The sequence below is a fragment of the Pecten maximus genome, chromosome 11 (assembly GCF_902652985.1).
Source record: "Pecten maximus chromosome 11, xPecMax1.1, whole genome shotgun sequence".
Lineage (NCBI taxonomy): Eukaryota > Metazoa > Mollusca > Bivalvia > Pectinida > Pectinidae > Pecten > Pecten maximus.
In genome coordinates this window covers 20,441,516-20,458,051 of record NC_047025.1, presented here as the reverse complement: position 1 = coordinate 20,458,051, position 16,536 = coordinate 20,441,516, and the positions used below count along the sequence as shown (strand labels likewise).

Genomic DNA, 16,536 nt, shown 5'->3' with positions numbered 1-16,536 from the left:
CCGCATGAACACGACGGATCGTTACTTACTTTTACTAATGTCAAAATGAATAACTAAACACGGGAGATTGACGTGTTATCAATACAATATACCATTGCCCTATACACTCTACAAATTGTATGTATCCTTAAAAATTCAGCGTTGACCAACTATTTCACCGACTTCGGTAAAAAAAAATCTGTAAAGTTCGTTCCGCGCTATGTTTCCTTATTTTATCTCGCAAAGTAGACAATAATGCCGACAATTTCTTATCTTTTTCTGTCTAGAATAAGTAACTTCCCTAACACCACCACACCACCACTAGTTTTGTCCTTGCTGAAAAGCTATGAACTAGTCTGAAATCATCAATTGAGCATAATCCTCGGACAATTCAATGGAAGACAATTTTTAAATCAAAGGCAGTATTATCAAATCCCGAGCAAAATTGACACAGGAAGGGGAAACCTTTTATCTAAAATGTATACCTCAAAGATAATACCCCAAATTACAAACTGAAATAACGACATGATAACGAAACAGGTAGAAATAATACAGGAAATTTGTTCATTTCGTGTATAAAAAAAAAACCGTTTGTGGTGTCTCTAACATCACAGATAAAGATACATAGAATGTAAACATGTTATCTAATAATTGTGAAATACCGAAATTAAGAGGAATATGATAATATAAGGGGGGGGGGGGGGGGGGGGTGCATATGATACGTAATTAGGTAATTATTGTTAACTTGGCGTCGTAAGTGTGGAACGAATTTTTAAAGATGTTGGTGAAAGTTTTGGTCCGCGATTTATTTCACTCCTAGTGATTTTGTATCACATACAGGGCATTTTAAATGGATTGTTTTAGAGTTCTATTGATACAAAGTCAAACCCTTATGGTATAAATGACAAGTTTTCAAATATTGATTACATTTGTTTTACAATATTACTCACGTGGAAATTAAATAATGCATTGTTTGGAACACACCTCACCTGAATATTATATTTGCGTTTTGCGATAGAAACATCCTAATTAAACAAGTGATGATTGATAATGCTAACATTGATGTAAAATAGGTCAAACCAATACCTACTGTTCACGATCCTGTCGATTTTATCAAAGGTGGGCTAGAAACACACGGAAACTGGCATGTTGTTGATTACATACTATGCTATTTTTACTCTCCGTAAGCGCGACGTTCATGTACAACCCACGCTGAACTTTCAAACGACATTTGACATGGCTAATGATTTCACACTGAAATCGTATATGTGTAGCTGGTTGCATCTAGAATCTTTATTTTAATGTGAAAACCTGTAATCTATTTCCAAAAAAAAGATACACTTTGAAACTAGTGATGAATGGTCAATATAATTGAAAAGAAAACGAAAGTAACAGAGAATGCGCATACCCCTACTGCAATACTATTAATACTTGCTTAAAGAATACATGTTTGTAGTAACTGGAAAATCTAGTTTCAAAAATGCGCAACTACATATACAATGTACTTTATTACAACCGACAAATATATTTAACTTTCAGCACTGTAAAGACAGGTCACGACCAAATATGTGACTTAGTACAGACATCTAAAAAATTATAACATTTTTTTTAATTTTTAAAAGTTTCCTGCCAATACTTCCTACAAAGATTTATTTTGAACAACCCTTCAATCTTTACCAACATTATCTGGTATGAGAAAAGTACACAATAGTTTTCTGAGAAATCTATTAGATTTTGGTATTCGCAGCGTACAAGTAGCTTAGAGTGAACACGTGAAACTGAAATGCTGTTTAACGCACCTGATGTTTAAATTATTGAAAATATATTTCATTCGAACACGGATGTTGATATCAGTGGTTTGTTAATATATAAATATCAATTTTTTTTACAAATCTCAGATGCTCATGGGAGCAGTGATATGACTCTCTGGAAATGCGAAATTCTATCTTAAGAAGCTAAAACACAGCATTTGTCTTATTGCATATTGGCTAACAGTTTACTGTTGTCAGTTAAGATCAGTTTATATTGAAGAGGCCACGAGTTCGGCGTCAGGAGGCTATATACTGTACAATCGATTGATTTTTGTCGGTTTAAGATAACATCGAGATATCTAAAAGTAAACTAGCAGGTATGGCCAAATTAACACCATTGACTTCTCACTAACAGATGTGAGGTATTTCTTAGTTTTTGTTGTTGTTGGGTTGTTTTTTTTTTGGGGGGGGGGGGGGGGGGGGGGGGGGGTAGCAGACGTACCATACACTAACGTAATACAGTTCTTGCTAACTTCCTTGTTTGATTCACTGTGGAACACATTACCTTTATTAAAGTGACATTGAAACAGCTTTGTTGGCAGTTATTAAACTGTTTATATATTGTTCGTACCAGCAGACGTACCATACACTAACGTAATACAGTTCTTGCTAACTTCCTTGTTTGATTCACTGTGGAACACATTACCTTTATTAAAGTGACATTGAAACAGCTTTGTTGGCAGTTATTAAACTGTATATATATTGTTCGTCGGAAGAAGGTGAGTGAAGTAATGACTTGTTAGTTATGAGGTATAGCCTCGGAGCTGAAACCTGATAAAATCAGACAGATCCTCAAGACCTTGGACCCCAGCTTCAAGTTGGAATGGCCCTTTGGTTGAGAACAACAAGAAGCCGTGGAATGTCGATGGGTAATATCTAAGTTTCACTTTGACTTCAGACTCCAACAGGCGTGCAGCATACATAATTCCTTCGTCACGTAATACGTCATACTGAGATGCTATGACGTAGGCACTACAAATGCCATTCAATTTGTTTTGCATCATTGGTGACAATGTAGTGTTTGTTAGAATATATTTAAATGTTTCAATTGAGTCAAACTCATAAGTATGCTCCGCTGAAGTTTTTCGTTTGGTGATATTCAAGGAATAAGGGAGGTATAATGTAGTATTAACATAGTTTGAATATTTGGAGTGACGCACTTCTGGTGACACGTGCGAATTTTGCAACAGATTTGGTGTGAGATTTGTTGAAATTCCCGTATACAATAACCACTTTTGGATCTGTCGTCTCGGTGACGTGATGCCGCTAATGACGTCATAGTTATCTTTGTATGATGGAATGTGGAGATCCAGTAGTTGAAGTGCTGGGTTAATCAGAACCTGCATGAAGATTTTCTTCCTGAACTTCTGCGCAACAGCGGCAGCCATGTTTCCGCCAGAGCCATCGCCGCCAACCATCACATGATATTTGTCTACCGGAAGTCCACTTTTACCCAGGAGGATCTGGTACATGACATTTTCACAGTCTCTGTAAGGATCTGGGAAGTGGTACCGGGGCGCCTTCCTGTATCTGAAATATACAGATATACAGAACAAGTTTAACAATAATTATGATCTGTTATCGTATGGAAAAGTCAAAGCATGAAAAGAGCCTTTGCTCACCCAATCTGATCAAAGCTGTATCTTGATCTGCGCTCCTGTTACGTAAACTACACGCCGCTACATCAAGCTGGGTGTAGCGTAAGGAACTAGAGTACAGAACAGGATATAAATTTGTAGCAGAACTAGAATTAAATGTCACTGGATCTAAGGTGAACATTTTACTGTGAGTTTTTATCGGTGTATTTGATTACTTAGTTATTGCGCTTGCACGAGTAAAGAATAGTGTGTTTTGATTAGATACATGCATGATTTGAAATACGCAAAATTTCACAAACATTATTGGTAGACTATCCTTATGGCTAGTTGCTAATTCTCTGGACGTCACATTGAATTCTTTCAATGTGAATAGAAAACGATTATACATTGTCTTGTCGACAGGACGGTTTGTGTTGCCAACTGGATCTCGAAAACCGTTACCGAACACGTTATTCCCTTTCAATCTTATTTTTTTCACGACACTGTTCCTTTCACTTTCTCTCTCTCTCGTACGATGAAGGAAAAACACACACAGGCAGCACACGTTTGTAAAACTATAAATTCGCTTGAAGTGTTCTCGGTGAGGTGGAGTGAGCAAAGCCATGTTGTTTATCGTTGCGATCGACCATCGGAATACCTCAGGAACGTTACGAAAGTATTTATACTTCCGAAGAATGAAATCACACCGAAAATTTCATAGGCGACACGCTGATTGGCTGAGCTCGAAGGTCATGCTGAGATGACCTTCTACGGGGTGTTGTTAGATCTTGTATTGCAGTGTATTGTGGAGGAGTGGAAATTACATGACTAGTTTTAATTAGATTGCATGTTATATTAAGAAAATAAAAATATTTATTATACGCTTTCAGAATCAAATTCATTTTTGTTTCGTTCATGTCAAAAAATATAGGTTAGATGTATATACAATGTCGGGCGACTAAAGCATGGTCATAAATGATGGTTACGGCAGATCGCGTTCATTCTTAAATATTTATATTTCCACTCAATTCAGACTCAATGAACCTACCACAGTTAACTCGAGTCATTTTTCAATGAACTATATCAAGTCCGGCGTAGGAATACATTTGTCGAGCTTGGACTATATTTTTTTAATTCCTTTTCAAAAGTGATCATATTTATATGAAATAAATTCCTTTAAAATAATATTTGTTTTAATTCGCTATTAAGTTTGTTCACGAAAGAAATCCTGAAAGTATTAACCATATGTAGACGAAGAGTGATTACGTACATTTCGGTAAGTTCCGTGGTAGACTTGCACACGTCCCTATTTGTCAAAGACAAAATATCGTACAAAATATCACAAAAATATAAATATAAGGATTGAATAAAGTTATGTTGAGGTGTATGGAGGTATAAACCTCAATAGGTCTTGAGACAAATTGATTATGAACTGCTTCGCAGTTCATAAAATTTGTCTCAAGACCTATTGAGGTTTATACCCCCATACACCTCAACATAACATTATTCAATCCTTAAATGTACTCCAGGGACATAAATCACATTAAAATTTATCTTTTTGACATGCAGAGACGAACAAAAATAATCATATTAGACGTTCCTGTTAAAGAACCTGTCTGCTTTTTGTCGTTGTGCGAGCGGGGGAAAGAAGCGTCAAAAGAACACTGATCGGTCCGACCTTACCTCTGTGTTACTATGTAGGTAAATTGTAGATATATCTCTGATTTTGATTCACGTTTTGTTATGGTTTATAGATTTTAAAATGAAATAAGGTAAAATCCTTCATTACTGGAAGACGAAATATTATCCTGACTGTTCTATATTTCTCGGTGAATGAAGCTAATCAAGAACCAACGGAAAATGTATCAACAAATGAAGCAAATATCCAGCTTCCTCATTAAACATTAAATTGATTGATTGATTGATTGATTGATTGATTGGAATGTACTCTCTCGATCTTACTTACTCGGGTGCGATGATAAGAGCTCCAGTCTTGTTCGCTAGTTGGGTAAGAAGTGCAGTATAGCTGTCTGTAAATTTGTAATACGTACACATTAGAAAATTGATTTTAAAAACAAACATCTGAAGTCAGGATTTAGTTAGTTCGTGGGGGCAGATCTGTAGGGTAAAACGTTCAACATAGAAACTAATTTTGAAAACTATGTACTTCAAACATTTGCTATCTTATATCTTCAGATGTTTATTAAAAATACAAATAGATTTTAAAAATATCTTTATTGGAAATTAATGTACATTGTATTTTTGTCTTTGCGGACTCGGGTGACATTCGTGTGTGTGTGAAATGTTATAAATGAAGAACCAGAAAAGAAAAGGAGGAAGACACCACTGGCATGGATTATCATAGACATTAGACAAGTTTGAACGAAAGGAAAGTCGAATTGTGTACCAAAGTGATTGTTGCCCGAGTCCGCTTAGGTCTACCACAAAACTATTTGTCTTTATGAAGTATTTAGATATACATGTATATCCCATATATATATAAGATTATTTGTATCAATATCTTATAAAATCTCTTTCTCTCTCTCTCTCTCTCTCTCTCTCTCTTCTTTCCCCCTCCAACTCCCCCTCTCTTCCCCTTTCTCTCCGTCACTCTCTCCGTCTCCCTCCCCTTCTGTCTCTCTCTCTCTCTTTCTCTCTATTTCTTATAAAATTAGATTGTAAATATGTAAATAAAACTGCCATCATGTGAATTTTCTCTCAATGTAAAATTGTATCGGGAGAGGGCTTAATATAAGTTGGAAAACTTGTGCCCAATCCCTTTGTAACAAATTGTAAATTACAAATAAAATATGTTTAAATCAATTCAGATGTTTTACTGCCTAAAGAAAAGTGTTTTACTTACTAACGGTAAGCCAACTCCATCCCCCTCCGTGAATGTACATCAGTGTGGGGTAGGTCCCCCTCTGAGCCCGGGATGGCTTAAACACACGCACATTTACACCCTGTATCGTCTGGTCAAATATCTGAAAACGTGAAAAAATACACATTATGTCAAGACGTATCCAACGTGATTACGGGAAGCTAACATCCCGATATTGTTCACGAACAGCGAACAACGTCATTACGGGGAAATTGCTTCCGACATTGTTCACGAACAGCTGATGCCATCAATACGGGGAGCTAACATCCCGATATTGTTCACGAACAGCGAACAACGTCATTACGGGGAAAGTGCTTCCGACATTGTTCACGAACAGCTGATGCCATCAATACGGGAAGCTAACATCCCGACATTGTTCATGAACAGCGAACAACGTCATTACGGGGAAAGTGCTTCCGACATTGTTCACCGAACAGCTGATGCCATCAATACGGGGAGCTAACATCCCGATATTGTTCACGAACAGCGAACAACGTCATTACGGGAAGCTAACATCCCGACGTTGTTCAGAAATAGAGATCAACACTGTTTAAAAAAACAAAGAAACGTTACATATATAGTCATGTCTTATCGTTGCGCTCTTGTATGTTATTATGTCATGTCTATGGAAAATGTTACATTGTAGGTAAATTCATTTATTTATCTATTATAGAAAAAATATATATATATATATATATTGTGCAAACTACGTTTCAGGAAATTCAAAAGTGAACTTACGATTGAATTAACAAATAATAAAAAGACGTCGAGCGTTTTACTAATTGATATACATATACATATATTCCCTATAGCGCGTCTATGAGGTGTACCTGAACGCTATCGCTGTGTGACGTCATACTTCCCACCATGCACCGAAAGGCAGAATCAACTAAAAATTGAACCGGGGCTCCAATCGGGATGCCGAAGTATAGTAAAAGGTCCAACTAGGATAAGAAAAAAATATCATAATGCATTTGAAATGATTAAAAAAGCTTGGTTCAATACTTTTTATTTAGATACAACTATGAAAAAATGCACAGAACTTATAGTCTTAATAAATCAAACATTGTCAACAAAAACACGTAACTTTAAATAGCCCAGCGCTGTACATTGTAGCACTATATCTATCTATATATCGAGAACTTTTGTCCCACCAAAGAGAGCACACGTTATGTTCTTTTTAATCTTGATAGATACGCACCATATGATTTGAGACACGTCCGATCTCGTCTAGAATCTTGACTTTAGTCTGATCCTTGATGTCGGGTGGGAGAGGCCGGCTGATTATCAGGTGGACTCTGTAGGTCACGCCCACCACGAGTAGTGAACAAACCAGGACGCTGTAACGTACCATTTTCCTTCTCGTTTTAAAAGTCCTCTGCCATATCTTCTGATCTCAGCTTTAATTAATTCGAACACCTGATCAATCAGTAGTTTCAACCCTTTACATTGTACATGTCTAACTAATACTAACATAGATAATAGCAAATATAACGAAAACCTTGTCATAATTCATTCTATAACATTAGTGGGTACATGGTGAATTTGTGTTGAACAACCTGAAGCCTAGCTGGAGGAATATACAATGAGTTATCTCCCTTTATTTGGTTCGCACCAGTTGTACTTTAAAAGGTACGGTAACATGGACTGAGACCACAATTAAGTACTTCCGGGTTCAGGCCCCACGAATGAAGTCCCCTCAAAAATGTATGTATTTCAGGAAAACAAATCAAATGCCTCTTTGAACTTGATTTCTGTTGATGAATTTAATGTGGATTTATAGTAGAGATGTCAATCTAGGTTTTGTGATGTAAAATAATAATATTGATCATTTATTATGTGCTCCAGGACCCTGTGTGATGAGTCCTGATTTGACCTCTACCCCTGACCCGGATGTATATAATCTACGTTGGTGACACATTTTGACAGCTATCTCCAGAAAATGCCCAACATGCTGGGTTGAAACTTTTATATTTTGCTTCTCAGATGTTAGTCTTGGGCAGGTGAGATGGAAAGTTGCATGTGAGATTTTGGGAATTTATTATGAATTTTAATGTTACAATGAAACATATAGCAAAGCTAATTGTGGTCTCGGTCCTAATATATAAGGAAACGCAATTTAATCTCAATTGAGTTTCCAAGATGGCGACCGTTCCTACCAAGTATATCCTTCAAACATAGAAAGCGATTATTTTTCTTTTTACAATGTAACGGATGTAAAATCAATACCTGATTAGTTCCGTCATATATCAACCCGTATAATTTATACGATTTCATCGCATATGAAGATTCCTCGACTCGTTTTTAACAAGACGTACATTAGTATAAAGAATGAAGCATCACAGTTACTCCATCTTGGTACGTCTCAGGAAACGAACCACGTGAACCAGTTCGATTCTACTCGTACGCCAAGCTCCATTACGAGTACTGCAGATCCGTACCGGTACAACTGGTAAGAACCCGATAAAGGAACGCACGGCAAGATGACGCAAATGTGATTCTTCATTTGTTATGCAAATGTACTTTTTGTCAAAAACGAGACGGGTACTCTTCTTTGCGGTGATTCTTTTTTAAACTGTGTATGTCAACGTTTGAAGAAACTATTCAGGTATGGGATTTACATACGTAAAGTTGTGAAAAAAAGGACTATAATCGGTTTTTATATTTGAAGCAAGCGACGGTCGCCATCTTGGGTACTTACTTGCATGAGATTCATTTGCGTTCCATTATCTGACACCGTACCTATTTGGTACACACGGCTAAACTGGTATTCTCCTGAGTTACCTCCCTTGCGTTCACAGAGGACCGGTTGCGAGTAACCATCTTTTGTCGGAATTCCTACTCCTAAGCATCTCAATTGCGCATGGTATGTCATCATGTGAATGGTTACTTCCGCTATGGTAACTAAAATAGGGAGCCCGTGTAGTGAATCAGGCTAATCATAAGTTTATAAGAACATTACTAGCTTACATACTAATTGTTGTCACTTTTACATAAAGGACGTGTGGTAGGCATGGTTGTCGAAGCTCCTGTACATTTTCTATGACTGATTAACTGCTCCAGTTGAAAAGTATTCCATTATGACAGTCATTGTGACCAACTTCATATGGCAGATTTCGTGATACAAGGTTTGACAAGTAATTGGACTTAGTGAGTTATTGCTTTATAATGACTGGCGCATATTACTTATATTGATATGAATCATTTGGTATATGTTTCCTAGGATCAGCTGACTAATGATATGGATTGTATTGATTTATTAGTTGAGAACTGTTTCCCAATATTTTTATAATCGAATGATTAAAATTATTATTATGGCTAGCCACACTGTTCTTTGGACAGACTGGTCGCCATATTTTTTTCGATAAAGTTGTGACCATAATATAAATTAAAGTTGTTTGTTATATATGCATCTACTGATAACTTATACTAGATCTAACGTAAACCCAGTCATAATCCATTCTATAACTTATACTAGATCTAACGTAAACCCAGTCATAATCCATTCTATAACTTATACTAGATTTAACGTAAACCCAGTCATAATCCATTCTATAACTTATACTAGATCTAACAATCCATTCTATAACTTATACTAGATCTAACAATCCATTCTATAACTTATACTAGATCTAACGTAAACCCAGTCATAATCCATTCTATAACTTATACTAGATCTAACGTAAAACCAGTCATAATCCATTCTATAACTTATACTAGATCTAACGTAAACCCAGTCATAATCCATTCTATAACTTACACTAGATCTAACGTAAACCCAGTCACAATCCATTCTATAACTTATACTAGATCTAACGTAAACCCAGTCATAATCCATTCTATAACTTATACTAGATCTAACGTAAACCCAGTCACAATCCATTCTATAACTTATACTAGATATTACGTAAACCAAGTCACAATCCATTCTATAACTTATACTAGATCTAACGTAAGCCCAGTCATAATCCATTCTATAACTTATACTAGATCTAACGTAAACCCAGTCATAATCCATTCTATAACTTATACTAGATCTAACGTAAACCCAGTCATAATCCATTCTATAACTTACACTAGATCTAACGTAAACCCAGTCATAATCCATTCTATAACTTATACTAGATCTAACAATCCATTCTATAACTTATACTAGATCTAACGTACACCCAATCATAATTCATTCTATAATTTATACTAGATCTAACGTAAACCAAGTCATAATCCATTCTATAATTTATACTAGATCTAACGTACACCCAGACATAATCCATTCTATAACTTATACTAGATCTAACAATCCATTCTATAACTTATACTAGATCTAACGTACACCCAATCATAATCCATTCTATAGCTTATACTAGATCTAACGTAAACCCAGTCATAATCCATTCTATAACTTATACTAGATCTAACGTAAACCCAGTCACAATCCATTCTATAACTTATACTAGATCTAAACGTAAACCCAGTCACAATCCATTCTATAACTTATACTAGATCTAACGTAAACCCAGTCATAATCCGTTCTATAACTTATACTAGATCTAACGTAAACCCAGTCATAATCCATTCTATAACTTATACTAGATCTAACAATCCATTCTATAACTTATACTAGATCTAACGTAAACCAAGTCATAATCCATTCTATAACTTATACTAGATCTAACGTAAACCAAGTCATAATCCATTCTATAACTTATACTAGATCTAACATAAACCCAGTCATAATCCATTCTATAACTTATACTAGATCTAACAATCCATTCTATAACTTATACTAGATCTAACAATCCATTCTATAACTTATACTAGATCTAACGTAAACCCAGTCATAATCCATTCTACAACTTATACTAGATCTAACGTAAACCAAGTCATAATCCATTCTATAACTTATACTAGATCTAACAATCCATTCTATAACTTATACTAGATCTAACAATCCATTCTATAACTTATACTCTGTTTAAGGTAAGCCGTTTATTGTCACATATGTCTAGAAATAAAAGCAATCAAAGTTTAAAGTAAATGTTAATAAACATTAAATGTCATTAATTTATGTATAACTTACCGTGTGTTATATCGGTAGTATGTCCTGCCGGATACCCTGCCCTGTCGAGTTTCGGACTACTGATAGCACACTGATTACTCGCTATCTGACCCGATACGGGGCATACGTCGAAACACGTTCTTTAGGTAATGCAGAAGATTTAATGTCTTAACAGGAACAGTCTGATGAAGGATCGATCAAAGGTCGCTACACCACCCAGGAGATAAATAATCTGTGTGATCCTCCATTATCCAGCACATTCATGACACATTGTATTACGCAATGACACGCTGATTAAACTTAATTATAATTGGAGTGTTCCAGTAGATCAAACAGACAGCTACAGACACATTTGTGACATAATTCGTCCGTTTGTCATCAACTTTACACATATCCTCAGCGATACAAAAAATAGTCCACTACATGCACGATAATCTTGGAGTATTTACACACGGGTCGAGTGTTAGTGTCACGAACAAGTTTTTCATATCTCTACACCAATAGGATTTATAGGAGATTGTAGTCTGATAATCGTCTGTTTTGTTCGTTAAAGTTATATATTGACAATGTGGAGTAAATGGAAATATAAAATAATCTAGTTTTGTGATTTTAATCTCACTTTGTAGGATAGCATTTTTCCTGCACATTATAAATTTGTTTACATTCAATTTCAATTAGACACTTTCCTGTCCATAAAAACAGGTGTTTTGCACAAATGAACGTATTAAGGGTTCTTTACAGCCGCACTGAAATTATTTGGTTAACGCATATATATATATAACTAATTATACATAATTTTAAATGATTGTGTTTTTTGTTGTTGTTGAATCCGCAGGCTTTGGTTCGATATGTAAATAAAAGTTAACAGTTTCTTGTCTCTCAATCTATTGTCTTTTATTTTCTGTTTCTCTGTTTCGGTTTGGATAGAAAATAGTGATAATAAAATATATGTAAAAGGTTCCATGAAGACTGATAAAAACACTAGACAATAATGTATCGTCCGGTGTACAAGGGGAGACCACTCCAACTTAGATAACTAGTCAAAACATGAAACAATATTTATTAAGCACTTGTTGATAAACGTGTAAATGCATGAACAAATAGATCAATTCAAATACATATATATTCAAATGAAATTTTATCAAATGCTACATGTATGTATACACATTTTGACATATATCATTAGTTATTTTAATCCCTATTTAGGTTTTACAAATGTTGGCTTTCAACCTTCGACTCAAACAATTGTTGATATCAGACAATGGAAAATGAACAAGAAGACAAAGTCGTCAACATCTATGACCCAACGCTAACTATGTATATACAAAGGCCCATTTACATGGTTTGTTTTTCCACATGTGGTAAAACATATCGTGCAAAATAGCCATCTACAGGCAGATCTGCAAATCAGACCAAATAGAACATGTTCTATTTCATATGGAAACGCAGACGTACACTGTACATGTGTAACTGACCAATCAGCAGAAAGGTCATAGGCTAATCTCAGCAGCAGAAACATCCCACACATGTATTAAAACAGATACCTTGTGAAGCAGATCTTCAATTATTCTTCAAAAAAAGTCTTTACTTTCACTATCTTCATGTGCTAATTCCATTATCAAAGTATGATCGGCACCGTGTTGTTCTCTCCTCTGGATCCAGGAATGTACCCAAAACTACCGTCTCTTCCTTTTGTCACGTAAAATGTGTCTATATACAGCAGTAATTATGTATTATAGGAGCGATACTATTTCCATGTCATCTATTTTTGTATTACTTTATTTCTATGGCGGGAGTAGCTGTCAGAGCTAAAGATATATAAGAATGCACATAGGGGTATAATTATTTTTTCTTTGTTTTCATGGTAAATACTCAAATGTGATTGGTCGAAAAATTCTTTTCATTCTTCTATAATTAATTTTTCTTTGTTTTCATGGTAAATACTCAAATGTGATTGGTCGAAAAATTCTTTTCATTCTTCTATGAAAGAAATTCCGAGAATGGCGCGAAAAATGTGACGTCACAATAGGACAATTGACGTTGCGTATTGATTTGAGAAAAAGAATCCCATTTAAAACCAGGAAAATTGTACATAAAACATGTTTTAAATCAGAAAATCATTTTCAAAAATTAATTATAAGCGTTGATGTCATTTTTTTTTTTAGTTTTATCGGGGTATGAAACTAATTTTGTTTGCAAACTTTTGTGATTCTTACAGAAGTTTGCAAACAAAATTAGTTTCATACCCCGATGAAACTAAAAAAAAATATTACATGAAATCAATGCTTAATTGTAAACCATGTAAATAGAGGATATTGAAGATTTCCGTTTAATATAACATCTATTTCACGAGTATGACAGAATATCGATATTTCCACGAGTGAAAAATATCGAAACATTCTGTCATACGAGTAAAGTATGTGTATCAACTTAAAAACAAAAATAAAACGTCGAAAACCAATAATGTCAAAAAGAGCGGGAATCAGTAACATATAATTCATGACGTCATCCCTTTGTGATGTTACTCAACGTCAACTTGACGGCGACATTTTGAAAGGACTGATCAACGCAACTTAAGCGTTTTCTGCTGCTATCGGAGAATCTGTGCATGAATAGCTGACGTCAGGTGAGTATTTTGTTGAGTATCTTGTTAAAAACTAGTCTGAATATTTCAGGAAAACAGCAAATAACCAATTTATCTATCTTCGCTTCGATTAGAAAAATCGGCAAGTTTCAATGAGATGAATACCATTTAACAAAGGTTCGCTCTAATTGCTCAAAAACGAATAAAATATGTTTTCATCGCAATATCTTATAATTCATCAATAAAGACACTTGGAGATTATTAGACCGTTGTGTGTAACAGTACAGTTGCTGTGTAGAATCTTAAACGCTTTAGGAGTTGGTAATATTTCAGATTTTGACAATTTGTTTCTATGGTTACAGAGACATTACCTATATTGAAAACCTCTTGATAGCAAAATGCAGAACAAGATCACGATACATATAATTTGATTCGTATATCAGGTTTCATGAAGTTCTATTAAACAATTTTGGAGGAGTGTGTCCATTTTCACATGATAATTATTTGTCCCTAGTTACAGAAACATTACCTAAAATGAAACTTGACCTGTTGACAGCAAAAGGCACCACTAGACCACTCTACCAATTCATCTTGAATCCCACATTCAAATGATAGCATTTGAGTGTGTGATTCAAGATGGATATGACTTAGCTGTCTCGTTGGTTTGGACATTCTGACCTACATCACACAGATATCTAACTATCAAAGGTCCATGTTGTACTTCTCGAGAGAAAACAATAACAAACTTCAACCGGAATAATAAAAGACACACTCCGATCAGAACACGCAGTGCTAGGAAACAAAAAAAAAGAAGAAGATACAAGCAATACTTTCAAGTGTGAAATCAAGATGGCCGCCTGTGAGCCTTTTGCTATTAATCATCAATCTCAAAATTGGCATGTACCAAGAGAACCTAATGGCCTATATATTAAATTTGAGAAAGATCCATGCATTATTTTCTGAGAAATAGCGATTATACACTTTTAACTGAAATTTCAAGATGGCTATCGACCATTTTATTTCTCTGATCAATCTAAAAGTTGACATGCGCAATTTGAGAAAACTTCTTTATTTTCCTTGTCAAAAAATACTGACAGCAAGAATTGTTAAAGGACGGAACATTTATGGTCTATTTAAAATGATAATAAACAGGGAAATAAGATAAAAAATTTGATTTATTACAGATATTTATACAAATCAATGTTACTGGACATAATGATAATCAATGTTTATATACATTAACATACATGTATGTCTTGATATCTGACTGATTTCCTACCACTAACATACGGAAATTAATTCAATTTCTCATACATCAACCTAGTGACATTATTCTTATACATCAGTATAAACGCTTAGTTCGTTAAATGCTATTAATCGTGGATTAGATATTGGGTAATACAATCAACCGTAACAAACAATGTTACACACAATATCATTCTCAACTCCATTATCTCGGCTTCCGTCGGCTGTTAAGCTATCGCTAGCGAAACGAAGGGAAGTAACTCTTAAAGTTCAGAATGCTCCACTCTTACAATTAGATCTATATATAAGTCTCTGTAATAACTGATGGCTTCTGATACACATATTTGTTAATAAAAACAATTAAACGTCGGTTGATTTAAATTTAGCAACGCTACCGGGAATGAAAAGCTATAGTATACAATGTTAATAATGACGTCACTGCAATGCAACAGATATGACGCGAAGTTGATAATGGCGACAATGCAGTGTAACTGGTTATGAATTCCATTCCTGTTGGCCTTATGACTATGGGGTCTAGCGATGATCTGGTTTTCAAGACTGTCCGAAATAATAATAACTACATAATGACAGCTTAAAATCAATGGTATACATGTTGGTGCATGGTGCACGTGTAATTCACTGTGGAGTTACTACACACGTTATCAAATGAGCGATATCAGGTAATGTGCCACTGACAATGGTTTACTGGTGTCAATCACAATGTCATAATTACTGAGATCGCGTGTCTGTCTCGCCGCTTTCCAGTCAACGGAGAAGGATGAGCTCTGAGAATTGGGCGAGTTCTGATCCCGTTTCGGTTGGCCATTGGACGTAGGTAAGGCCACTTTTATGGGTTGTTCTTTTGTAATCTCGCCATGTCCATTTTGTATAGAGTGTTCGTCGTGTTGGTTTCTCATGTGTCGTTCTAGTTCATTGTTTGTTTGATTGGTACTTTGTTCCTCGTTTTGAAGGTTGTCCGATTCATCCGCATATTCAATGATAGTGTCTTGGCCAGGAGACGAACCCAACCGAATATCTTTAATTTGATCGACGTCATTCTGTGTTTGTATCATTTGACCGTTTGTTTCCGCGCTTTTTGGCGCTGTTCCGTTTTGTTGTCCGGTACCATTACTGTTCTGTGTCTCTGTGTCAGTTTGTGTATCTGAATCAGCGTATTCTTTACAAACATTCACACACTTGAAATCGACGACATCGAAGGTCTCTTTGTAGGTCGAAATGATCTTGGTTAGGTTCCTAGCAAATCGGAGGTCGTCATCAACCTGGGGTAATTCGACTTTCCGGAAAAGGAAGTTGGTCAACACGAATGGAATCAATCCACCTGCGAGTGCTATGAGTGTTTGATTGGTGCTAGATAATTCGAAGTTCTCGCTAAACGCTAA

At 35.4% G+C, this 16,536-nt stretch overlaps 1 protein-coding gene across 2 annotated transcripts; it reads right to left on the bottom strand.

The window, feature by feature from the left end:
* Positions 1-2,217: 2,217 nt before the first annotated feature.
* Positions 2,218-11,445, bottom strand: LOC117338217 (arylacetamide deacetylase-like). Of its 2 annotated transcripts, XM_033899475.1 has the most exons (7): positions 11,329-11,445; positions 7,450-7,648; positions 7,079-7,192; positions 6,231-6,351; positions 5,334-5,397; positions 2,488-3,320; positions 2,218-2,346 (listed from the first exon to the last, which is right to left on the bottom strand). In XM_033899475.1, exons 2-6 carry the CDS (start codon positions 7,600-7,602, stop codon positions 2,534-2,536), a joined length of 1,239 nt encoding a protein of 412 aa, XP_033755366.1. In that variant the 5' UTR covers positions 7,603-7,648; positions 11,329-11,445; the 3' UTR covers positions 2,218-2,346; positions 2,488-2,533. The 2 variants fall into 2 exon arrangements, with proteins under 2 accessions (XP_033755366.1, XP_033755365.1); XM_033899474.1 differs by having other exon boundaries at positions 2,218-3,320.
* Between the last annotated feature and the right edge of the window lie 5,091 nt (positions 11,446-16,536).

Bases quoted from the DNA above. Each gene is read 5' to 3' on its own strand.
- LOC117338217 (XM_033899474.1), bottom strand. From the start codon at position 7,602: ATGGTACGTTACAGCGTCCTGGTTTGTTCACTACTCGTGGTGGGCGTG. The intron at 7,193-7,449 runs GTGCGTATCTAT...TTCTTATCCTAG, and splicing joins GACGTGTCTCAAATCATATG to TTGGACCTTTTACTATACTT. The intron at 6,352-7,078 runs GTACACCTCATA...TCACGTTTTCAG, and splicing joins CACACAGCGATAGCGTTCAG to ATATTTGACCAGACGATACA.